We start from the raw sequence: 26,334 nt of genomic DNA, 5'->3' as shown, positions 1-26,334 counted from the left end.
AGAATATTATGCTGAGTGAAGTCAGCTGGTGAAAAACAAACACCATATGATCTCACCTATAAGAGGAATCTAATGAACAAAATAAACTAACAAACAAAATATAACTAGAGACATGAAACATGGAACAGAGGTGGGAGGGGAATAATCGCAGAAAGAAGGGGAAGGGGAAAGTAGCTGAGATTTGCTTTAATAAAAAAAAAAAGTTTAGAACTGCAACTTTACTGTTGCTTTAAGTTTAAAGTGAGCTGGCCAGCCAATATCACGGAAGTGGAATCTCTGGCTCAAATTCCTCATGTGGAAAATAACTGCCTCAGATGATCTGCGAGGTCTACCCATGTCACTTATGTCCTGGTTCTCCTGTACACCTTATGTGGTAACTTTTCAAAGGACTTTATGTAGTTAGAGAGGAAGGGAGGAAGAGAGAGAGACTACGACATCAATGTGTGATTTCATCTTACGTGTGGCACCCCCAGGGACCTAGCTCACAACCCAGACATGTGTCCTGACTGGGAATTGAACTGGTAACACTCTGGTTTGCAGCCTGCGCTCAATCCACTGAGCTAGCTAGGCCAGCCAGGACCGATACCTTCTTAAAGTCTTACACTGATGATTCGATTGTACCTCTCTATACTTGGCCAATATTACAGAATCTCGTTAGATGATGAATTTCCCTAACAGAGGTTCACGTAAAAGTAGATGACTGTATCTACCGCATGGAGATCCAGGATGCATCCCTGCCACCCACTGCCCAAGAATATATACTTAAAAGGAATACATACTAAGGTGTGGAATTGTTTGAAAGGTAAATGAGAGACCACAGTATGAGTGCATCAGACTTGTTTATTCCTTAGAAAAATAGGGCCATATTGGACAATGAAGCTCTCGATGTTTACGTATGTCACTCATACATAAAAACACCACTACCTATACAAATGCCTCTGTTTAGAGAAATCAGTGATGGAAAGCTAGGTTTCTAGGTCAATGATATCATACAAAAATACAGAGCTCATCACATGACTAGAAAATAATATCCTCAAACTCATTTAAAAAATCTTGCTCAGAGATTTCTGTGGATACAATATGATACTTGTCTTTATCCTCTCTGATTTTTTTTTAAAATATTTTATTTATTTATATTTAGAGGGGGAGGGAAGGGCAGAAACATCAATGTATGACTGCCCCTCATGAGTCCCCCGCTGGGAACCGGCCTGCAACCCAGGCACGCGTCCCGACCGGGAATCGAACCGCAATTGTGTGGCCCGCAAGCCCACTCTCAATCCACCGAGCTACACCAGCCAGGTCTGATTTCTTTTTAAGACTTGAAATGCATGACTTTACTGTTTGGAATTTCTAATGAATCAGAACTGAATGTGATATTCACAGATTTTGTGACATAATTACAATACTTATTTGCACACTCACATACAGCACAATGTAGTGGTCAAGTTGTAGTGATGATAGTGAATAAACTACTAAAGCAGTAAGAAAACCATCATTTTAGCCATTTAAATGCTTTATGACAAGATAATTTATGATATATAAAATACATATTTATAGGAAACGTTAGAAAGAAAATGTGTTAATTTTTTTCATAATAAAATGTAGCAACATTTTTATTATTTTCAGCCTCACCGTAGAAATGCTTTCAAGTCTAATTTGGCCAGTCAATATGCTGATTAAAGACAACTTGTTAATAGTAAAATTATACATGACATATTTGTATGTACATGTTTGTGTGTCAACTAATCAAAATTCGGGTTGTAAACTAAAGCCACTTAAAAGGCAAATTAAATCCAACAGTAATGTTGGCGTAAGTTGTCCAGTAATTGTGAAGTTGTGTATGTAATTCTAGCATGATCCAGAGAGATAATAATCTAGTAAGATCCAAATACTACTTGTTTTTTGTTTCTTGTTCTCTTTTTCACGTTTGATTTTTGTGTCTCTTTACTGATGACATATAATAAGATTTTCAGTCTCAGCACTTCTCCCATAAAGTAAATGATTTTGATGAGGTATTACCCTTTTTCATTTTACTTTTTTTTAATTTACCTGCTCTATAAACACTCATGGCCCTGTAGTTTTTTTTTCTACCCTTTTAAGTCACTTTGTTTTATCCAACATAAGGGTACACTATGAGAAATGGACCAACACTGGGGTGAACTATGCCCCTATGTATAAAATTATCATCGTTGGAGTCTTTGCAATGACCAAACATGTTATCATAAAGCCAATCACAGATTCAAAAATTAACATTGTTTTACAGAGGCCTTCACCAGAAGTCACAGCAGAACCACAACAGAAAGTTCACTGCGCACTACATCAGTTGAGAGCAACAGACACCAGCACTTCACGTGCTCGGAGCAGCAGAGTCGTCGTTTACAGTCGTTTTCACCTCCTGACTCGGGTGCTCTGGACCGCACATGGGAGCGCTCTTGGAATTTTCACATTGTCCGTGTACCTTCGGGGAAGCAGCTGGTGCCTGATGCTTTTTGTTCTGAGCAGATCCTGAAGCCACACTCTCCCCAGAAGGCTGAAATGGTCTCTCTCCACGGACCTTCTGTTTCCCTGCTTCTGCCTCTTGTTCGTGCAGCAATCTCTCCACCTCCACGTCAAGCTCCAGAGACTCCTCGTCCGCTTGGACATCCAGCTGCTGCATCAGCTCCTCCAGCTTCTTGGCCTTGCGGAGCTCATTCTGCTGTATGATCGTACAAAGGTGCTCAGTGAGCTGCTCTTTAATATCAGTCTTGCGCTGCAGGTCGAGCTTGGCTGTAACGTACTCTGCTTCCACCCTGTCAAACCGCTTCCTGCAGGGACAGGTACAAAGAGGGTCCATTAGTTCTTTATTGCAGAATGGAGGGCTGAGAAGCAACAATCAAACTTCAGACTCTAGAAACAATATATAATGAAGGTATGGCTATTAAGGCTTTATGAACTCTTGTCTACACACGAAGACAAACGAGGCTGCTGCTGCCGAAACTTCCACCACATTCCACTTGGACTCTCCTAACATAACAAGGTTTGTCTGCACTCCCTTCCTCCTTCCGTGCTACTTGAATGAAAGCAGGCTAAGAGGGTTAACGCAGCGCTATGCAAACTCTGAGGGGGAGAGCCCCGATCTGCAGTGCTTGTGGATTTCTGTGCTATCAGGGACCAATTTCAAGCTACCAGTGTGACTGAATGCAGAACTGGAGACAGATGCACCAAATCTGCGCTCATGACCCAAGCTGGCCCCAGCACACACCTGGTTAAGTTTGTGAGTGGCAGAACAGGAAGAGATGGAGAAAGGAGAGAAATCAGCGTCTCTGTCAATTACGTTAAATGTGTTGGGGTGACACTGGTTAGTAATCGCATTATATAACACAGCTGTGTACTTGTACCCCACCCCCCGCGCTCACCACTGGAAGCCTGGCCTCTCTGTCACCATGTGTTGACCCCTATGACCCCCATCTGCCTCCCTCTTTCTTCCTTTCCTGCTGGTAAACAGCATTCTGCCTACAACGAGTTTTCTTGTTTCGCTTGTTTGTTGGTTGCTTTTTGCTTTATACCCCAGAGTGAAATCACACGATTCTTGTCCTGTCTTATTTCACTTGGTGTACTTTCGAGATCCATTCAAGTTGTTGCATATGGTAATACTTCACATTTTTTATGACTGGGTACTATTCTGTTTATATATGTACCATATCTGATTTATCTAATTATCCAGCTGAAGTTGTTTCCAGGGCTTGACGATTGTGAACAAAGCTGCAGAGATCACAGGGGGACACAGAGCTTTACCAGTACGCGTTCTCAAGACGTCGGGGGTAGATACCCAGCAAAGGGATCGCTGGGGGCGTAAGGTAGCGCTGTTCATTTTCTGAGGAACCTCCAGAGTGGAGGTTTCCACAGTGGCTGCACCAATCTACGTTCCCACCAGGAACATACAAGGTTCCCTTTTCTTCACCTCTTCTCCAACACCTGTTACTTCTTGTCTTACTGATAACAGCCATTTTAACAGGTGTGAGGTGGTATCTCATAGTGGTTGTGGTTTGCATTTCCCTTGTGACTAGAGAGGCTGACCATCTTTTCACATGCCTGTTGGCCATCTGTATGTCCTCCTTGGAAAAGTGTCTATTCAGGTCCTCTGCTCATTTTTAACTGGGTTTGTTGTTGTTGTTGAGAAATCTCTCTCTCTTGATTGATGGGTTAGAAAAGGAGGACTCTTGTGGAGAAGGACAGTGATCTCTGGGATCTGGGGATCAGAACACTGAGCGGGGAGTGGGGGGGATCTGATGAGGAGCCACAGACGGGGAGCCACAGCTGGCGGCCACGTTGGGCACAGCACGACGGGAGAGCCGCAGTGCTCTACGCAAACTTCGGCGTCTACGCACAGATGAGGATGGTCTCTGATGTGATGACATGCCCGTGAGGCTGCCTCTCATCGCCTAGAATGACCCGCTTTTTACCTGAGCCGGCTCGCCTGGGCCCTGCTCTTCACAGAGCTCACGTTGCCAGGCCACCCCGCGAGTCCTCAGTTAGCCTGCAGATTAAACGTTCTTTGGAGTTGGTAGTTTCTCCCCGTTCCAATCAGAGACGCCTCCGGTCAGCATCATGAGACCAAACGCAGCCAGGGGCCTGTGGACGGGGTCAGACCCAGGCATGCAACGACTGAAATGCTGGGGCAGTGACCCCAGGTAGTTCCTTCAACCGAGTGCTCATTTATCTGTAGAACGGTAACGAGAGCTGCACTTCCTTGGAGCGTAAAGGGTTACACCGTGTAACTGGGGCGAGTGTCTGGCCCCGTGCCGGCAGGTCCTCAAGAAACAGAACTTCCCCTCCACGGCACCAGGATCAAAGAGCACCAGCAGTGTACCGCTAAACACGTATCTAAAGCAAAAATTATGTAAGCACCTGGGGTTTATACTTGAAAACTCTTACATAGCATTCATTTATCAATTTCCTTTCTTTAACTGTCATCCAGAAAGTGTAAGAATGAGAAAACTAGGTGTCTTCCCATGACCCTCGAGGTTACGAGAACTGTTCCAAAGGAGCTCTGCTGGGTGTCTGGGTCCCGTATTTCCATGCAGTACAACACATCCTGTGTGTGAATGTTCAGCTTAAGAGCTCTAACAACACCCGCTATAGGTACGTGAATACGTACCCCTTTCATCCCCACTTCTAGTCCCCTTCTCTGCAGGTCTGTGGTCTCCCTCAGCCAGTCAAAGTCAGGGAGAAAAGACTTACTGACTGGGCTCATGAATGCTGAATTGAAATTAAGATTTGCAAATAGGTCCCTAGGTTTCCACTGATCTTCCGCACTGGACAAATCACTGAATATTCTGCATTTTATTTATTTAAGTCCTCCTGGCCAGAAACATGCATATATATTCTCGTACGGAGTGACATATGTTTAGAACATGGATTATTCTCACATACTGCACTCTGGGCCGGGGGCCGGTGGATGCACCGAATCAGTGTGATGGCGCACTCTGGAACATGAAACACTCTGGAACATGAAACACTCCAGAACAGGAAACACTCCGGAACATGAAACACTCCGGAACAGAACAGTAAATGCGTTACGCACAACACAGCAAGAGCGACTGAACTGCAATGTAGCGAAAGAATTCCTTTGTTATTTTAAAGGGGCATTGAATGATTTCATGAATGTTATTTACGGGATTCCAGAAACTCTCTTGGTTTGGGTTTCCCTGGAATTAAGAAAGAAACAACAACAACAAATGAACTCCCCCCCAAACTCCATCATTAACCCTTGGCATGCCACTAGGTTCCATGGATCCACTTTTCGTTTTTCAGTTCCTTTTATGAGCAATTATAACTGTCTGTAAGGATCAACAAACCATGATTTTTTTATCCTTTCTTAGAGGTCTTCCAGAGAACAAAGAGAAAACTTACTTATATTTTAAAAAGTAGACTGAAACTAATCATAGTTTGAAATTATTACATGAGTCCACCAGATTCTTTTATAAATCTAAGGCACATTATTGGATCATTGAGATACATTTTTCATGTATCTTGACACATTCTGCCACCTTTCCACCCTAGGAAGTATTTCCTCGTTACTCACCAATTATTCTTATTTATGCTAAAACATTAAAATAATAAGAAAAAGGGGAATGATGACATGACTTAAAAGGATGATATAAAGAAATAAATCATCGTCGTTTAATTTCCTTACGGTGTTGTCCAAAGTATCTCATCAACTTTCAAGAAGGTAGGAAAGAGTAGAAACCCCCTATATGTAATCTGTTCTTAGCTTTCACTGAACACGGTTGGGAATGAATATTTTTAAAAATTTTCGAGCCCTGGCTGGTGTAGCTCAGTGGATTGAGCGAGGGCCTGCGAACCACATGATCGCGGTTCAATTCCCAGTCAGGGCACATGCCTGGGTTGCAGGCCAGTTCCCAGCAGGGGACTCACGAGAGGCAACCATACATTGATGTTTCTCTCCTTCTCTCCTTCCTTTCCTCTCTAAAGATAAATAAATAAAATCTTAAAAAAATTTTTTCTGTCCTAGTGGCAAAGTAGAGAAAATGAAAACATTTCGCAGTTGTTACACAAATCAAAAGATAAATGTGGGAGGCTAACAAATGACCCCCCAGAGACGGTCACTTCCTCACCCCCAACACCCAAAAGGAAGAGTGACCCTGGACGTCACACACCGCTTTCAGGGAAACGCAAGAGTCAATTTCTGCTGTTCTAAGACCCCCCGTCTGTGGTAACTTGTTACAGTGGCCCCGGGAAACCAACACCAACGCAGACATACACTGTCTGGACTCGACAGTGAGACCGGTCGTGTGAGTGAGAGCTCAGCACACCAGTCTTCAGAAAAACACACCCAGATGAATTTTCTCAACTCAAGACTCAATCAGTGAAAAGAGGATAAAAAGACAGTGTTGTTTTCATAGTTAATAACTTCAACAGGAAGAACTCAATCACTTGGTATTTTACAAGTGTCTGGACTGTCTTGTACTGCCACATTCTTTCAGCTTTTTATAAGTTTTGGAGTCAAACAGTACTCGATACGAAGCAGTTTGTGATGCTTATGTTTGCATTACAATTTTCCATGCAGTTTTCCCCACAGCCCCTTTTATTCTTACTTTTGTGAACTACTCCTAGAGGACTCAGAACACACCTGTGCACGTGCACGTGTGTGCTCGCGTGGGGGGCAGTGTCTGTTACACATGGACGGCAAGCAGTGATCACTGCCCTCCCGGCGCATGGAGGGTTAAAGGAACGTTGTCCGTGCAGCCGCTCTGTGGACAAGCGGGTCTGCACAGCGTACGCCGCCGCACTGCCAGCCGCACTGCCATCGACGCTGCCAGCAGCAGCGCAGGCAGCAGCTCTGGGGCGGGCTCGCTCCGGCGCTGGTCTCCTCGGGGCCGTGCGCCCGACACTGACCTACAGAAGCCTGATTTCCGGGGACCTCCAGGACCTCTGTGGACGACACAGCGCTGTCCTAGGCCTATACAACTATACATTTTTTAAAAATCAAGGGAATCTCCCACACAAATGGACTGCCCCTGGGATCAGAAGAAATCTAGACCAGAATGTTGCATCACCAACCTATAATTTCTCAATAACCACAGACATAAATTCAGAATATTTAATCTTTTGCACGAACAAAATACAATGCCGGTCCTAATCACAGCCGCCTATGAGATTTTTAAAAATAGCCTCACACGTACAATACAGATATTCACATACCACGACGTCAATATCAGTACCATGAGAAATTGTCATTTTTAGCTTGAGGTGTAAAAAATTTGACATTGTAAATTTCTAATTATGTAAGAATTAACTAAAATTTCATTACAAGTATTTCTATATTATGTGACTTTTTCTCCTTTAACTAGTAATCCCACCTTCTCTGTGGTTCTCTGACAGCTAAAACTATGATTTTTCACATATATTGTTCGATGGACAAAGGCAACCTCCTCCAGCCTCCTCTAGGATGGAAGTAAAACAATCAGATGATGTTTCTGTTGAGGTAGCCAGAGTAACATGAATTATTCATATAAAGGGCTACAACAGCAAAAAAAAGTCCTCTGGCAACCTTAACTTACAGAGAATAAAATGTGCTAAACATCTAGGCTTAGTTTAATCTTAATAAAATCTTGGTCACCTCCTTAATGACCCTATTAGTAGAAATCTGGAACCTCTAGTTATCAGCTACTGATGGCATTAATTTAGGCAACCCATTAAGTCTAACAGCATATGGTCAAGCAACAATTACAAAAATCACAAGGACACCACAAACTCTTTCTTAAACAATAAACAGTGAATTAAAAACCACAATCAAGCATTTCCGCTTTATTAAATTGTTATATAAACATTCTGATGCTGTGGTTCACCCTGGACTAATGAGGCATTCTGATTGGTTTCTAGTGTTACAGAGAAAGATGCAAAACCGAGTCATTAACACAGTGTTCCCTTGTGAAAAAAGACAAACCAGGATGATTAAAGCAATGTTGAAAGGACTGAAAACCCTGAAAATTGGACTTAATTTTTTGCCTTTTTATCTGCTTGCAAAGTTCATGTAATTCTTTACATGTGTTAGTTCATTTAAAAACTACTCCATGATGACTTTTTCTCTTAAAAAATGCCAATGGCTGAAACCAAGGAAACACGTGATTGTGAACTATTTACACAGAATATAATCGAAAAGAAAAAACTTAAAGCTTTCAAGACAGATTGGTATTTTCTTTAAAGTACTCAGACTTTAAAAAATAAACTAGATCTGTGCTTAATGAAAACTGAAATGAGAACGAGGCTAATCCCTAAGGAGCATCTCAATCAAAACTTCTTAACAGAAAGAGCAGAGACTGGGTGTTAGGACTGTGGTTTGGGGGCAAGTCTCTCAGGTATTTGCGGGGTCCCAAGCGTCAGACACCTGCTGCACCGGCAGGAAAGACTCAGATGCAGACAAACAGTGTAAGAGGTGCCCTAAAGGGAGCATGAACGGTACGGCAACGTGAAGGGAGACTCATGGAGAGGAGACCCACTCGACGCGACTCCCATAACGGGAGTCAACGCAGCCCCTGAGTGCTTGTTACGAGGTGGCAATGATGATGTACGTCAACGGTGCTGACCCAGCGAGCAACACACCTTAACTAACTTGAACTGCTTGTTCCGAACCCCATTTCCCCGACTCACCGAGCATTGCAGTAGTCCAGACTGGCCTGGTCAATCCGGTTCCTGAGGATTCCGATGTCCGCCGACACCATGTCGTCCAAAGCCTGCAACTCCTTCTGCACCCGCTTCAGTTTCTGGGTCTCTGCCTGGGTCCTTTTGGACCTGGGAGAGCAGGAACACGAATGGGGAAGGGAGAACATCTTAAAACCATGTATTCATACTGTGTAAGTGAAAAAGAGCAAGCTACCATATATGCAATATGCATATAATGTATAATTTTTTAATGAGAAAAAAAGACAAATTGAGATCAAATGCTGGTAACATTTTGGTGTATCTCTAGGACTGCATTTGCACTTTTCATTACTTCAGGTTTTCTATTAGTACACATGATTTTCATACATGAGGGAAAAAGATTTAAAAATAATAAATAGTTCACTCACAGGTCGGTTTTCATTCCATAAAAACAAGAATAAGCTCTCAAAGAATATATCTGTATTTTCTTTACACTGGAATGTCACTGAATATAACTTTCCAAATCTCATCTTAAATTCTTCTCACTAAGCCAACCTTTTCCTTTGTTCGATGCCTAGTGGACCCCAAGAACAGAGGCCTACATCAAACACGATTTCTTTATGTCTAAAAACACTTATTTGGTTTTAACTTCCGTAGGACTCATTTCCCCAAACTTTTATTCCTTTGATTCTTGTTCTTTAGGCAAAACTACAGGTCCTCAAAATTGTTCTTCATGGAGCTCAAAGTCAAGCACTTCTTTTTGTTTAAAAGCACATCCAACCTCACCATCTCCGTCCCCTCATCACTCCCAAGTATATTACACACTTAGAAATAGAACAAACAAAGGCAAAAGCCAACCTTTAATCATGATTTCACTCACTTCAAAATCTCACACACATCATCCTCACAGGAGAATAAAGCTCCCACATACAACCACTGCACTGCAACCTCAGTCTCCGGACCTCCACTCCATTTATGCACTTATCCTGCTTTCCTGCCGATAAAAGTTAACAGTGCTCCTCTTTTACCACAAGTCCTGTGCTTCACTGTCCACTTACTAGTAATCTAACTGACTCACATCAGTGCTTTCTGCCTTCCATGAAAAACACGCATGGAACACATGCTAAGCCTGTCCGTGTTTTGGCCTGTCCAGGAAAAGCCCCTGGAACCCCCTCCATACTGCAGACTACTCACATGCTTTCTAACAGTCACTTTTCAGTGATCATGGTTTTTCCCCCTTGACACATAAATTCAGTAAGTAGTATTATTTCCTAAGCTTCATGAAAGATTAAGGTAAACCAGCAGGAGAAGAAAATCATTTTCCAATACATATAGTATCTGCCAAAGACATACAGTATGTATTTGAATTACTCTTCCAACTACCTGCCTGTCTCTCCATCCGTATTCCTTCCCCTCCCTGACACTACATCAGTTCCACTCAACAACTGTTTTGCCAGACTTTTCTGGCCATCTAAAAAGAAAAAATGCCACTGATACTCGCTTGCATTTGGTCCTCGGTGTTGTCGATCGCTGCTTCGTTGCCTAAGCTTGGTTGCCTAGGGCCCCGCAGGAAGAGCGGGTGAGGGATGGGACAGTGGTTCAAATGGGAACGTCGCTGTTTAGGGTCCGCACAACGCAGGAAAGGAGAGGGGATCTCGGACACACTGCCACTGGGAGGTGTGGACTGCACAGGACAGGACAGTGCGCACCAGTGACCCCAGCCACTGATGAGAGGTTAGCTTGTATCTTCTGTCGGTGATGGCAGGGTGAATTGTTTAAGAAAAACATCCTAGGAAACCCAAGATTTGGGGGAGTGTAAGTCACTAATGTGGAACAGTCTTCCTCATCTACATGTTAGGTGACAAAGGCCCCGAAGTATCGAGATGAACACCTGCACCAGTGGTTCATTTAGTTGCACTGTACTCAGTTATTCATTGCTCCCTTATGAATGCGTACATGGTTACAACCGAAAACACTGATGCTGATCCTAAGTTGTAATTGTACCAGTGTCAATAAATTTGTTACGATCTATGGTTACAAAGTCCTCCTTACTAAACGAACACCAGAATGCCAGTATAATTTATAAAGCATAATTTGCTTATTAGCCTAGAAAATAATGGTTGTCAAGAAAATGTCAGTCCACGAGAATCAACATGGGAAAATAAAAATATAAAACACGAGAGAGCTGACCGCACGTTTGAAACAGCCTCTCCTGGTTCAGGTGCCTCACCTTTCCGCAATAGCTTTAGCCAAAAGAGCTTTCTTACGTTTATTTTTCTCTTCCATTAGCCGCTGTTCTTGTTGGAGGACTTCCCAGCGAGACTTTTCTTGCCTAAGGAGCAAAAAAGTATAAAAATGAGTTTCTGAAACCTCAGCCCACACCTTGCCAGTCTCAGTCCCCTCCGTATAAAATTTAATCAGCCAGATTATGTATATATTTTTTAAAGTCCTGTTAAAAGGAACCCATCTGCAGCTCATTATTTTGTTCTAATAGAAACAAAGACTATGACTTGAAGGAAAGAAGGCTCACAGAAATCGGCCCTTTGAAACCCATTATATGTACATAACCTGGGAACCCACAAACTGGAAGCCAGAGTGGTGAGGCATTCTTTAGAAGTACAAAGAAACTTGTGTAAGTTAATTATATATTATATGCAAAATGGGAAGTAAAATAGATAGGTCTGTAGCTAATGTCATGTTCTATCTTTCAAAGCTCTTTTAAAAATCATTTTCATGATTTAATCATTAAATCACTTTATATTCTCCATTCTTGGGCACATGGAACATATTTATAATAGCTGCTTAAATATTCTTTGCCTGATAATCCCCATCTTTTTGCATGTTTCTTTTGATGACTTTCTTCCTGGTTATGTATCACAATTTCCTGCTTCTCTGTATACCCAGAATTTTTTTATTTTTCACCAGATTGAATGTGCATTTATTTTTAAATTTTTAACAAAAGATCTTCAATTACACCTGGCACACAGTATTATATTAACTTCAGTATTATATTAACATTTTAATGTTCCCTCACCTGAAGGAAACATTCAGGTGCACAGCAGTAGACATTTATATAACTTACAAAGTCATCGCCCTGATCAATCGCATGCCCGTCTGACATCACATACAGTTATTACAGTGTTACTGACCAATATCCCCTACGCTCTACTTTACATTCCTGGGACTATTTTTATAACCACCAATTTGTACTCCTTAATCCTTTCATCTTTTTCACCCTTCCCCTCAAACCTCCTCCCATCTGGCAACCATCAATTTGTTTTCTGTTGTCTATGAGTTTATTTCTGTTGTTTGTTCATTTGTTTTTGAGATTCCCCATTTAAGCGAAATCATATGGTTATGTTTTTCTGTCTTACTTCAGTTGAAATAATACCTTCTTGGTCCATCCATATTGTTTGTTTCAAATGGATGAGCAGTATTTTACTGTACATACGTACCACTCTCTATCTGTTCTACCGATTGCTTCCATATCTTGGGTACTATAAATAATGCTGCAGTGAACATAGGTGTGCACATGTCTTTTCATATGAGAGTTTTGGATTTCTTTGGGTAAGTACTTGGGTATGGAATTACTGGGCCATACTGTAGTTCTACTTTTACTGGTCTGAGGAATCTCCCCTCTTCCATAGTGGATGAACCAATTTACAATCCCACCAACATGCAGATTCCCTTTTCTCCACATCCTCACCAATACCTGTTATTTCTTGTCTCATTGACAACAGCCATTCTAACAGGTGTGAGGAGTTATTTCATTGTGATCTCAGTTTGAATTTCCCTGATTAGTGATGTTAAGCATATTTTCACATGTTCATCAGCCTTTTGTATGTCCTCTTTGGAGAAATGTCTACTCAGATCCTCTGCCAATTTTATAATTGGATTTTTAAAAAATATTAAGTTGTATGAATTACTGATATATATTGTATATTAACCCCTTATTGGATCTACCACTGGCAAATATCTTCTCTTATTCAGTAGATTGGCTTTTTGTTATTGGTTTTTCTTTGCTATGCAAGAACTTTGTTTGATGTAGTCTCATTTTTTTCCCTTGCCCAAAGAGGCATATCCAAAAAGATATATTACTAACAGCGAAGTCAAGAATTTACTGACTGTTCTCTTCTAGGAGTTTTATGGTTTTAGGTCTTCCATTGAAGTATTTAATCCATTCTGAGTTTATTCTTGTATATGGTATAGGGAAACACCATATACATCTGAGTTTCATTCTTCTCCATCTATATTTGTCCAGTTTTCTCAAAACCATTTATTGAAGAGACTGCTTTTTTTACATTGTATATTCTTGCTTTTTAAAAAATATGTATTTTTAGAGAGAGAAGAAAGGAGAGAGAGAAGGAAACATCAGTGTGTGGTTGCCTCTAGCATACCTCCTCACTGGGAACCTGGCCTGCAACCCAGGCATGCGCCCCAACCCGGAACTGATCCGGCAACCCCTCAGTTCACAGGCTGACACTCAGTCCATGGAGCCACACCAGCCAGGGCTATTCTCGCTGCTTTAGTAGTTTGTTATTTAGCCTTCATGTGTTTTTCAGTTTTATTCTTGTAATTAATTTTTGGTTCCATATCACTGCAATCAGAGATGTTTGGTATGATTTCAATCTTAAATTTACTGACACTTGTTTTGTGTGGCCCAACACGTGGTCTATCCTGGATAATGTTCCACATGGACTTGAAAAGTATATTCTGCTGCTTTTGGATCAAATATCCTAAAACCATCAATGAAATACATCTCATCTGACATCATTTAAGCCACTGTTTCCTTGTTAATATTCTGCCTGGATGATATAGCCATTGATACCCGGGGTGTGTTCAAGTCCCCTAGTATTACTGTATTACTGTTCATCTCTCCCTTTATGTCCACCCATATTTGCTTTATATACTTAGGTTCTCCTATGTTGGGTGTGTAGGTATATTTATGAGAATTATATCCTCTGTTGGGTGGATCCCTTTACCACTGACATGTCCTTGTTTCTTGTTACAGACATGGTTTTCAAGTCTATTTTGTCTGATATCATTACCGTTATCCAAGTTTTCTTCATTTTCATGTGCATAAAGTTCCTTTTCCATCCCTTCACTTCCAGTTTGTACATGTCTTTCAATCTGAAGTGAGCCTACTGTAGGCAGTACCTGTGTGGGTCTTGTTCTTTTGTCCATTCAGCCACCCTATGTCCTTTGATTGGAGCATTTTTTCTATTTACACTTAAGTAATTATTGATAAGTATGTGGCTACTGCCATTTTCTTGCCTTCTGGTTGTTTTTGTAGTTCTTCTCTGTTCCTTTCTTATTCTCTTGCTCTCATTTTTATGTTGATGACCTTCTATAGTGTTGTGTTCTGATTCCTTTTTTTCTTGTATATTCCTTATATTTTGCTTTGTGGTTACCTCATGCTCCTTATATACCAACGTGTGTTTATAGCAGTTTAAATGGACCATTCCTAAAGTTGTAACACATTCTAAACTCACTACAATTTTTACTCCCCTCCTGTTACTGTCATTTTTACTTTTGTGTTTATGTGTAATTGTAATTACACGTTTTTTCTACTTTTACCTTTTAACCTTTGTACTAGCTTTATAGTTGGTTGACCTACTGCTTCTGCTAAGTGTTTGCCTTTGTCAGTGAGAATTTACTTCTTTCCTATTATTTTCTTACTCATATTTTTGATCTTATCTTTTCTACTTAAAAAAGTCCCTTTGACATTTCTTGTAATACTGGTTCAGTGGTGGGAAATTCTTTCTCTCTCCTTTGATTCTCAATGACAGACTTGCTGGGTAGAGCATTCTTTGTTGTAGGTCTTTGCCTTTAATCACTTTGAATATTCCTGCCAATCCCTTCTGGCCTGCGACATTTCTGTTGAGACATCACCCAACAATCTTACAGTAGTTCCCTGGCACATAACTGTTTTTCTTTTGCTGTTTTTATGATTCTTTAACTTTTGGGATTGTAATTATGTGTCTTGCTGTGGGCCTCTTTGGGCTCATCTTGTTTGGGAATCTCTGTGCTTCCTGGACTTGTCTATTTCCTTCATTAGATTAGAACAATTTTCAGCCATTATTTCTTCAAATAGATTCTCAGTCCCTTACTTTCTCTTTTCTTTTGGCACCCATATGATGTGAATACTGACACACTTGATGTAGTCCCATAGGTCCCTTAAAACTGTCCTCATTTTCTAAAGTTATTTTTTTCTATTCCAATTGGGGGTTTTCTGCTACATTGTCTTCCAGATTGCTGACTTGATCCTCTGCTTCATATAATCTGCTATTGATTCCCTCTAATGTACTCTTCATTTCTGACTGGCTCTTTTTTATGGTTTCTACTTACTTGTTGAGATTCTCACTGACTTCATCTATTCTTCCCTTAAGTTCATTGAGTACCTTATAACCAGTGTTTCGAACTCTGTATCTGGTAGACTGCTTGTCTCCATTTTGTTAAGTTCTTTTTCTGAGGTTTTGTGCTACTCCTTCATTGGGACAGGTCTGTCTTCTCATTTGCCTGTCTGTGTCTGTTTCTATGTACTAGGCAGAGCTGCTATGTCTCCCAGTCTTGGCAGGGCAGCCTTAAGTAGCAGGTGTCCTGTGGGGCACAGTGTGCAGTCCTCCTGTTCGTCTGAGCTGGGTGCTCCAGGGGCATTCTTTGTGCAGGAGTGTGTGCTCTCCTGCAGTAGTGGAGCCTTGATGGCTGCTGGCACATCAGTGGGTAGGACTGACTCTGAGGCTTAGTTGCTCTGAGGGCTAGCTGGGCTGTGGTGCCAGCTAAGTTTAACCTTCAGGTGTATCATTTGTGGAGTTGGTTGGGCAATGCTCTGGTGCAGTCTGAGGTTTGTCACTGCTTGTGTTGGTTCTGAAGCCTTTTAGGAGGAGCTCCATTAGGCCAAGGTCAGCCTCCACTTGTACCTGGCTTGGGACCACCTGTTCGAAGCTACAAAGTGATCTGCAGTTGGCTGATGTGCTCAGCTTGGAGGTGCTATAGAGACGCTATGCCACAACCTGAGGCCACTGCCACTAGTGCCGAACTTGGGGCCCCTTGGTGAACACCATGATGTGAGCTGAGTCCAGTCCCCACTTGTGCTGGGTTTGTGGCTGCTTGATGAAAGTATGTTCTGAGTCAACACTGGCTGCAGCCTTTGCCGGGGGCGGGGGGGGNACTTGTGCTGGGTTTGTGGCTGCTTGATGAAAGTATGTTCTGAGTCAACACTGGCTGCAGCCTTTGCCGGGGGGGGGGTCTCCTGAAGGGAGCTACCGTGCAAGTTGAGATCAGTTTCCACTTGCGTCAGGCTTGGGCCACTTAGCAGGATGTACAGGGCATGCTGAAGACAGCCTCTGCTCTTTTGACTGTGGATGTTTGAGGTTGTAAGAACGCCGACAGCCTGAGCTGAAGCAGGCTGCTAGTGTGGGAAGGCTGCTGGAAGCTGCACAGGCCAGGCATGTAAGCTGAGTGAGGTCTTGGGTTCGCCAGAACAGGTGGACGGCACTCTTGTTAGGACACAGTTGAGCCTGCATATGCCATGGTTGACAAAGGAACAATGGCACCTGCCAGTGCTCTGTTCCCAGAGAGAGCTGCCCCCTGCTCCTCTAGTCCTCATGTGAAGCTGGCAAATTATTTCTTCCTTGCGTGTCCTGCCACTTTTCAAGCTGTTGCCCCCGCAGGCTTAGAGCAAATGAGTCTGTGAGTGCGCAAGTCCATGCACAGACTCCTCAAGAAAGCCTGGGACTCCACAAGCCCTGTGTCTCACTTGGGTACATCCCAGCTGATTTTCACAGAAAGAAGTTGTGGGGACTCCTCATCCCAGCACTGCTGCCCTGGGATGGAGAGCTGGTGTGGGGTCGGGTCCCCTCACCTCTCAGTGGGGACCCCTCCACAGCCAAGACACCCCTCCTGACGCTCCTGAATTGCTACTCTATGAATGTGCGTGGGACCTGCCTGTTCCACTTCTCTGCCCCTCCTACCAGTCTACTGTGTCTTTTTCTTTATCTCTTTAGTTATATGAGTTCTGTTCAACTAATTTTCAAGTACTCCTCAAGGGTAATTGTTCTATAATTTGGTTGTAAGTCTGATGTAGTTGTGGGAGCAGGTGAGCACAGCATACACATAACTCTGCATCTTGACCAGAAGTGACTCCAGAGTTTTCTAAAATGAAAGTCTCCACTACGTAACATCCTTAGGACGATAACCAATTTTTAATTCATTCATTCTCTTTCAATTTGCTCACTTCTTTCTCGCTCTTAAATAGTTTTAAACAGAGCGAAACACTATGAACTGAGAGCTGAATGCTTGGCTAAGGAAAAACTTCAAAGATCCGAAACATGAATTGTCTTCCAGTCTGTCAAATTCTGAAAGAAGTGTATTAAAGTGTCCTGAAAACTCATCCATGTGACGTCAACTCAAATTAAACAAGGTAATGACAAAGATATTTGCTCCTATTATTGTCATTTCTTACAGCCATTGTATGAAAAATCTCTTTCCCAGACCTCGTAAGCTCTTCTGAAACGACCCTTTTCTCTCCATCCCTACAGCCTGCACCTCAGTGCTGGCCGGCACTGGTCCTTCCTCATCTCTCCTTCTGCACGCAGCTCCTCCCCGGACGCCTTAGCCCCACTCACCACCCACCTTCTCCCAAATGCTCTGCAGCACGGACACCTGGACTCTCTCTCACCGTTATTCTGACCAGGGTCTCTCCCTGTAGAGGGCGTGGTGGCACACCACTGCTAGAACCGGCTGGGCAGGGATCCTGTGCTTTTAGGTCCTTCACTTTCTTAATTCTCTACTATTCTCTGGCCTATCCTTTCCCTCTTCCAGAGAGGTGAGACGTTATCTCTGAGCACGTCCTTTTCCCTTCTTATAGCCTCAGAATTTCTCCTTTTCAACAACAGTTCCAGAGATTACATGTCTTCTGTGAAAAGTCTCCCAAGTACCCAAGAATAATTTTCTTTATGACATTCAACCTAAATTGCCCAGCTGAATGCAAACCCACCTCCCACTTCTCTCAGGCCTTTGCTGTTAAACTATATTTAAAGACATTTAAATGTACGCATTTGTTCAACGCTGGGCTCATGAGTCATGTAGCTTTGTGTCTCCTGTCAAAATAACTTCTTGGTTATAAACCCCATGGAGGTGGAAGTACTTTAAATTCACAGTACAGAATCGGGATCATCACAGGATAAAAAAATAGCTGGGATTAGAAAAAACTTGTAAAAAGAAAGACTCAGAAAATGGAAAACAGGAACAAATACCACCCATTCTTCCCTCTGAGCAATGAACCTGCAGGAAACAAATAACATACTAAACAGATACTAAAGCACAAGTCACATAGTAAAAATATCTGGTTATATGAATTTACAAGTCATAGAATAGCAATTTTCACAAGGATGAGGCTAAATCCTGGAGGTGCCTTAAATACAATTTAAGAATAAAAAGAAATCTAATGGTTCAAGTGAATTATTTCATTAGTACCCTCAAGGTCCTACACTCTTTCCTTTGACCATCCCTACATGTCCCTTCACAAGTACTGTTTTCTGGGCCAGTGGAGATGCAGTCTGGAAGGTGGCAAGTGTATCAGTGTATCAGTCTACTACATATATGAGTGTTTCTGGGAAATGTAAAGGTCATGGCCTTAGGATTCAGAGACATTTTTGTGGGTCCCAACTCGACTGCGTATGAGTTGTGTATTGCCTTTGGGAATACAATAGCTATTCTCAGCTCCAAATATAACTTATCTATAAAGTGAAAACAATGAACTGAATGACTGCATTTTAAGTATATAAAATGCCTAACACTAGTTTGTAATATATTTAGGTGGTAGCTATATTTCTGACAATTTATCACACTTCTAGGTTAGAATATAAAACAGAAAATGTTAAAACTACATTTCTTCAAAGCCCAATGGGAAAAAAGGTAAAATGGAAAAATATCTCACGGATATATAGACTTACTAACAATTCCACTTTCTTTTTCTCCGATTGGCTCTCTGAAGGTAGAACCTCAGCAGTTCTGTGACCATCACAGGAGTTTTCAAGTCCCAGTTCCCTTGGCTGATTTTCAGGGCCCTGTGGTCTCCCATCACCAATGGGAGAGGTGGGCGTAGGAGGACTAGGGGCCGTAAGGGGAGAAAAACGTGGCTTCTGATTCTGAAATCTCTGTTGTGGAGCCAAAAGCAGCTGCTCTGGAGGTAACAAGGCTGATCCATCCTGCAGTCCGAGTTTCTGGCTCTGCTCTTGAAGGGCTTTTTCTCGCTGAAGTTGTTGTCGACTTTTCTTCACAGGGGGACGCCGCTGTGGTTCAAAGAGGTCTATATTAAAAGAAAAAGGAAAATTCCTCTGTGTGAATAGCAAATAATTATAATTTCTCTAAGAAAATAAAGGATCAATATTAAACTTTGATAATTTTTCAAGGTTTTCTCTCCTTCACCGTCTTAAAAGCCCAGGGAAAAACAGTGATCTTCCTGCAGTTTCAATAGTGCTTCGGTCATACTGTTAATATCTAACAAAAACTGTCCTAGCTTTCAATTTATCTTCAAGGAAATCCATTTGTCTGTGAGGAATGCCTTAGGATACAAAGCAAAATTTCTTTTTCAATCTGATTTGATAATTATCAAAAGTATCAACTAACCTGACCAAGCTAGGTAGACAAACTGAATTCTCTGATATGTTTTAAATTTGATTTATGGTTGTGTCTGCGCTACTGAAATAAATTTCAAATGATCTTTACCTTTCTTAAATTTTAACAGATCATAAGGCAATCTGATACATAGGAAAATGCTATACACAAAGTATTATGAATGAAGTATCTTGTTTCTGGGAATGTTAGTTTACCCTAAATTGTTCTCTTTCCTCTTCCAGAACAGTCCAAGACTGTGTTCCCCAAAGTCTAGTTAGCTTTTAATCAATGTGGGCAAGCTAGCTTTAATAGTGGCCTGATCAAAGCAATAGGAGATAAAATGACTCTTGAGAACTTTTTAAAAAAGAATTATAAACTGAGTAATAATACTTATACTGACCTTTGAAGCAGTGCAAACTTAGGAGAGTTAAAAATTCTGGGGTCACAGTTCAAGTCACTTTTGTTCAGTTTGGTAACCTGGGGCAAGTCAATTAATTATTCCATACCTCAGTTTCCTCATCTGTCAAACTGGTTGAAAATTACCTGCTCCACCTAACTTATGGGGTTGGCATAAAGGTGAAATGGGATGGGTGATGAAAACTTTTAAAAGATAGATGGCTGTCTAAAGTGAAGTGTTATTACTGTTGATGTCAGGCAGAAACCCAAAGCAGCCTCCTGTATCCTGGAAGAGGGGCTTGCTCTTGGCTAATCACCTTTACTCAGACCATCGGAAGAAAACATCACCAGGTATGCTTACCCCCCAGTTATAATCACTAGCTGGTCAGCGGTGCCTCTCAAACTCTCTCCTTTGGCTTCCGTTTTACTTTGCATTCTCACAGAACCTACCTACGAGATTTATAACACTAATTTTTAAACTTTCAAACAATGAATGAATCAGACCACTTAAAAATAAAATGCATGACAAAAAAAAAAAAACTACAACAAGTTCCTGAAGCTAATAAGCTATTACAGCAAGGTGGCAGAATACAAAATAAATATGACAAAGTCAACTGCTTTTCTATGTACCAGCAATGAGTAAGTAGAATTTGAAATTAAAAGCACAAATACCATCTACATTAGCACTAAAAAAATACTTAGATATAAATCTAACAAAATATGTACATGAGCTATACGAGGAAAACTACAAAACTCTGATGAATTAAATCAAGAAACTTAAAAAAAAAGGAGAGATATTCCACATTCATGGGTAGGAAGACTCAATATTGTTAAGATGTCAGTTCATCACAACCTCATTTATAGACTTAATGCAATCCCAATAAAAATCCCAGCAAATTATACTGTGGATACTGATAAACTGATTCTCAAGTTTATGTGAAGAGACAAAAGACCCAAAACAGCCAATACAATACTGGAGAACAAAGCTGGAGGACTGGCCCTACTGGACTTCAAGACTTACTACAAAGCTACAGTAATCAAGACAGCAGGTGTGAGTGAAAGACTAGGCACACAGATCAATGGAACAGAACAGAGTGCCCAGAAACAGGCTCACATAAACACAGTCAACTTCTCCTGGACAAAGGAGCCAAGGCAATACAATGGGGCAAATTCTTTTCAATAAATGGTCATGGCACTGGACATCCACATGCAAAAAAGAAAAAATAAATATCAGACAAAAACCTGACACCCTTCACAAGCATTAACTCAAAATACATCACAAACCTGAATGTAAATCTCAAAACTACAAAATTCCTAGAATATGGGAGAAAACTCAGATGGCCTTGGGTATGGCAATGACTTTCAATACCAAAGGCACTATCCATGAAGATTGGCAAGCTGAACTTCATTAAAATTAAACACTTTGGCACTGAAAAAGATAATGTCAAGGGAGTGAGAAGACAGCTCACCAGCCTGGGAGAAAATGATTTCCAACAGATACATCTGATAAAGGACTTTTGAATTTCTGCCAATCAGACTGGGTATGAAGTAGGGTTTCGGTATGTTCTTGATCTGCATTTCTCTGCTTATTGATGGCGATAAGCATCTCTTTGTATTTCCTTTTCTAAGAAATGTCTCCTCATGTCTTTTGTCAAATTTTCTTTGGCTTTTTGTATTTTTTTCATATATCAACAACAAGAAAACATAAAGCACTACAGTGGCACTGCTTTTTTATTTCCAATTTTTCAGTATGAAATAAGTCAAAAATGTCCAATAATATGTATGTCATACACACACACAAAATCTCCCGTGTGGATTATAAAGAAGTAACAATACAGTTTAGCAAATAAAACATGTAAATATAGTAAATATACCTGCCATTCAGGAATAGAACATTACCCACTTATTTGAAATACATAAGATAATTGTATATCCTGTCTTCTAAAGTCGCATAACCTGCTTTTGCCAAATGAACTGGAAGGAGTGACACCTGCCATTTACTGGTAAAAGTATTTCTTGCCAGTGTTTAATTCTCAGTCTTCTCCTCCTGCCATGGGGCACTCCTACAGGGACACCACCAGGGCATGGTGCAGAGTGACTATGTGGAGCACAGTCACCTGCCAACACATGTTAGCCATAAAGCTGGAGTGAAAAATAAGTCTTGATTATTTTAAACAAATGATATTTTAGAGCTATTTGTTACTGCAGCTTAACTCAGCTTAACCTGATTTCATAATTACCACTACCTTTGAAATTCCCTATGTATTTGCCATTCCTCGCTTCCCCACCACCCTGAATTTTGTATTTCAGTCCCTAGATTTTCTTTATAGATTTTCTACATTCCTGAAACATACCTGCCTGTGTGATTTTGATCTTCTCTAAAAGGTTATCAGACTACATGTTCTCTTGCAATTTGCTCTTCACATACATTGTTTTTATGAAAGTTACACATGTTAATTCATGTGGCTACAGTTCATAGATTCCCACTAGCTGTACAGTAGAGCTCCCTGGGTGGTCATACCACAGTGTATTTATCCACCTCTTGTTAACACACATTTGGTTTATTCCCAGCTTTTCAGTATTATAAAGAACGTTGAGAACATTCTTGTTCTCCACCAATGCACATACGGGTTTCTCTATAGTTATTTTCCTTATTTTTGTTGGTGACCAATTTCATTTTCATAGGTTTATCTTTTAATGGTTAGAGAAGAGCTGGATGGAGCCTTGAAAAATAAAGATTCAACACTTCTGGTTTTACAAATGAGGACTCCAAGACAAAAAGATGTAGGGGCAGGGCTAGATGAGCCATATGGTAATCACTGTGTTTGGCTATGAGTTTACAAAGATGCCAAGACGTTTTCTCTTCCTCAAGATGATCTCAGACTGGTGAGTGGGTGTCTATGCAATGATAGGCTTTGAAATTAAAATCCTCCTACCCCCTCTCTATCCCAACTTGCAGAGACACTTAGAAATGCACTTCTACATAATCAATCTCTTATTTAATTTAGAGTTGGACATGAAGTCTTCTTTCCCCCAGCAGACTCACCTCTGCTAACACATAATCTCGGTGACATCTTCCCAAGCGCCACCCAACCCCCTCCCCGCCAAGTGAGGTTTCTGCTCACTCGGCAGCAAGCCCTTGTAGAACAACTCCTATCACATTATATTACAGATTGTCTCCTTAGCAGACTACAAACTCTTTGAAAGCGGAATGAGGCCTTGTTCATCTTAGCAGCCCTGCTGCAGAACATGGTACCTATAACTTCAGGTCAGGCAAGAAGTTGAGGCACTTGTACTGTACTTCTAAGTGAATGGAGCTTGAAAACACAGAACAAGAGAATTTGGTACCATCAAGCAAGATGGAGTCAGTTAATTACACAGTGCATCACAACTTTTATGTTAAATTTGTAAAGGCCCCTGGGCCAAAGTTTCCTCAACCTATGTAATCTACACTGGCCCTATATGTTTCTAATTTACTTTTTTCACTCATCAGCCCTAGCTTATCCTCACACCCATGCTAAAAATGCACAGCCATACCTGAACAATATGCAATTTTCTCAGAAACTCTAAGAAAAGGCATGCCAGGGTTTATCTAATTTTCTCCAAATGTACAGTGTGTAAGTTTGGTACCAAGTGTAGAGCAGACTCACAAAAGTTGTGTGCACCACTGGGATCACCGAACAGAATTTTTTGAAATTTCAACCATCACCAAGAGTTTCTCACCCAGTATCAACAAACTTAATTCCTTCATTAAAAGGAAATAGTACAAGTCCACTCAATGGTTACTCTCTAAAGCCAGGGAGGGAAACACAAGATTTTTGCATTATACCAAAGTAATGTGTATACATCTGCTTATTTATCTCACATCTAACCTCTCAAAGGTCCCTCTGGTTTACGGACTCTCAAGGGTTAGCATGAGCTGCCAAAATCATCTGGCAACCAGAAGTGAACGCAAGATCCAGATGTATTAGGGAAAGCACCAATGCTCTGCTCGAGGGCCCTTTCCCGGTCACTGTCCGCTGCTGTAAATTCATCACAATTCTAATGTGGTGTGTGCCTCTCCTCCTTCCTGTACCCTGACCCCAACCTTCAACCCTGGACCTACACTGCAATGCTCGGCCAGGATATAGGCTCACCTCCTTTCCATTTCTTTCACAGCAAGAAGCGAAACGTTGCAACGGATCCCTGAACTCTCTTTTCTAAAAGCAGGTCCCAGTCCCCCGGGACGGTCCCTCCCAACACGGCTCCAAGTGCGTCCACGTCTGGAGCTCCTCGATCCTGTCTCCCCACTTACGGCTCCGATCCCCAACACACACACCTTTCTCTCTTCCCCGCCCCCTTCCCCTGGAAAGCTGCAGCCCCGCCCCTTGCCCTAACAGACCCATGAATTCAAGGTCTGCCGGCATGTCCTGCACGTCCTGTTACCTTTACTTTGCTTTAATCGTCTCAGCTCCTCCTCAGAGAAGCCAGCCCAGGCCTGCGCCATCCGCCCGGGCTGCCACCACCCGAGAACGCCCAAAGCTCAGAGCCCCGACTGCCAACACGACTACCCAGGCACATCCGGGTTCTTTTCCGGCAGCGGCCGATCAGCCAATCAGCGCGTCGAGCTTTGGACCCAAGGCCCCCTTTTTCTTGCAGCAGGGTCCGCGTCCCTCTGAGGCTGCCCACCGCAGTGCCGGACAAACTGCCTAAGGAAGTCTTGGCCACGCAGACGTTCCTTTCCTCTGAGCAGATGCGGCGCTCTGTCTCCCGTCTCTTGTGATTGTTGGGTTAGTCGCTTCAGGGAAAGGGCGATGGGGGTAAGGGTGGAGAACAACAGGCAGTTAGGAAGTGGCTGCGAGTGGGTGCGGAGGTCGGGCGTCACCGCCTCGAGGCTGCACGTCAGCGTACGGGGGCGGAGCCTGCTACCTGGTGGTCCCGAGGTGTGTGCTTTAGGGCTGGTTGTACACGTTCCTTTCAAAATTGCGCTGGAACTACTCTGCTGGTTGTTGACACAAGAGAGTATTCACATTTAGGCGTTTAATTACGAAGGAACATTCGGAGGCCTGCCGTTTAATTAATGGAAGGGAACAGACACGTTTAACAGGGTCTTTAGCGTCTCCCAGGTTTCTGTTGAATGTGTTGAGTCCTTGATGTTTTGTCAACGCTTCTTGCTAATAGGCAGCCCGAACCTTTCTCCCAAGAGATGTCTAATTCTTTCCTGCTACACATGGTCTCTCGGCTGCCTTTTATGGTTCGAGAAGGCAGTGGAAAACGTGGGCCCTGGGGGAGGGGCAAACATTCCTTAAGCAGGCTGCTCCCGCTGAGGTCCGGATGTCTTCGGTTCTGCCTTGGGCGCGGAACGTCTCTGGCTTCTCAGGTTGTTGATTGCTCGCAAGATTTCGAGGTCGAAAAGATGCAAACACCTTTTATTTTGGCTTACGTTTTGTTAGTGTGTTAGTATTTTTAAAGAAATTGAAAAAAAAAGGAGTAGTTTGAAAATACCACACCAAGAAAAGTGTTGAAATAAGTATTTCAGGTTTAGATATAGGTGGTCAGAAGGGGAACTATGTTTGGCATTTCTCTTACAACCTTTGAGCTTTTAAACTTTAAAGTGACTTCTGAAATCTAGGTGTGCACACGCCCTTCATCTTAAACGTGGCCTCATTTTCCCCAGCATTTAAAACTTACAGTGCAACCCAAAAGGTTTGGCGGGGATTTTAATCCAGGTTTTTGAACGTAGACGAGATCTGTGAATGTGAGATGCAGATTGGCTCCAAAGTAGGAGCAGTCTGATAGTTAAGGTCCCCAATTAGACTCTAAGCTTCTAATTCTTCAAATAAAACTGAACCATGTGTGGCCCCTGTTAAGTTTTACAAAATTTAGCTCACGAGGTGAGTTTCAAGTGTTATCAATATTCTTAATAGACATGGATATTAGGGTATTTTAGAGGTTTTGTTAGCCCTGAATGAGAACCAAAGCCTGAGCGAGATCACAGTACAAGGTAACATCATTTGTGTAAAATCGTGATTCCTAGTTTGCAAGGTTCTAAATCTGTTTCTTTTGGCTCCCCCTCATGAGGAATGGGTTTCTTCAAATGATGTATAATATTTTATTGCGAGCTTAAATTCACAGACGTTCCTTGTGAGAGTCCTGTGTGCCCTGGGGTGAGAGATTGTCTCTATGGATTGGTTT

The 26,334-nt window shown here is 42.0% G+C and overlaps 1 protein-coding gene across 3 annotated transcripts; it reads right to left on the bottom strand.

Annotated features, from left to right (window-relative positions):
* Positions 1-1,950: 1,950 nt before the first annotated feature.
* Positions 1,951-24,947, bottom strand: GORAB (golgin, RAB6 interacting). Of its 3 annotated transcripts, none has more exons than XM_037034924.1 (5): positions 24,586-24,947; positions 19,105-19,456; positions 11,375-11,476; positions 9,154-9,294; positions 1,951-2,804 (listed from the first exon to the last, which is right to left on the bottom strand). In XM_037034924.1, the coding sequence occupies exons 1-5, from the start codon at positions 24,644-24,646 to the stop codon at positions 2,348-2,350; spliced, it is 1,113 nt and encodes a 370-aa protein (XP_036890819.1). In that variant the 5' UTR covers positions 24,647-24,947; the 3' UTR covers positions 1,951-2,347. The 3 variants fall into 3 exon arrangements, with proteins under 3 accessions (XP_036890819.1, XP_036890820.1, XP_036890821.1); XM_037034925.1 differs by lacking the exon at positions 24,586-24,947 and adding an exon at positions 21,630-21,841; XM_037034926.1 differs by lacking the exon at positions 24,586-24,947 and having other exon boundaries at positions 19,101-19,456.
* Positions 24,948-26,334: the final 1,387 nt, after the last annotated feature.

This window comes from Sturnira hondurensis, unplaced genomic scaffold (genome assembly GCF_014824575.4).
Source record: "Sturnira hondurensis isolate 20B ecotype Veracruz unplaced genomic scaffold, ASM1482457v3 Scaffold0022215, whole genome shotgun sequence".
In the NCBI taxonomy this organism is placed as follows: domain Eukaryota; kingdom Metazoa; phylum Chordata; class Mammalia; order Chiroptera; family Phyllostomidae; genus Sturnira; species Sturnira hondurensis.
This window is presented reverse-complemented; position numbering and strand designations above follow the sequence as displayed.

What these genes read in the sequence shown, in the direction of transcription:
- GORAB (XM_037034925.1), bottom strand. Translation starts at nt 21,738, where the DNA reads ATGCAGATCAAGAACATACCGAAACCCTACTTCATACCCAGTCTGATT. An exon ending in GAGAAAAAGAAAGTGGAATT is followed by an intron (nt 11,477 to 19,104) that starts GTTAGTAAGTCT and finishes TTTGCTCCTTAG; the next exon opens with GCAAGAAAAGTCTCGCTGGG. An exon ending in GCTAAAGCTATTGCGGAAAG is followed by an intron (nt 9,295 to 11,374) that starts GTGAGGCACCTG and finishes CTGCTCTCCCAG; the next exon opens with GTCCAAAAGGACCCAGGCAG.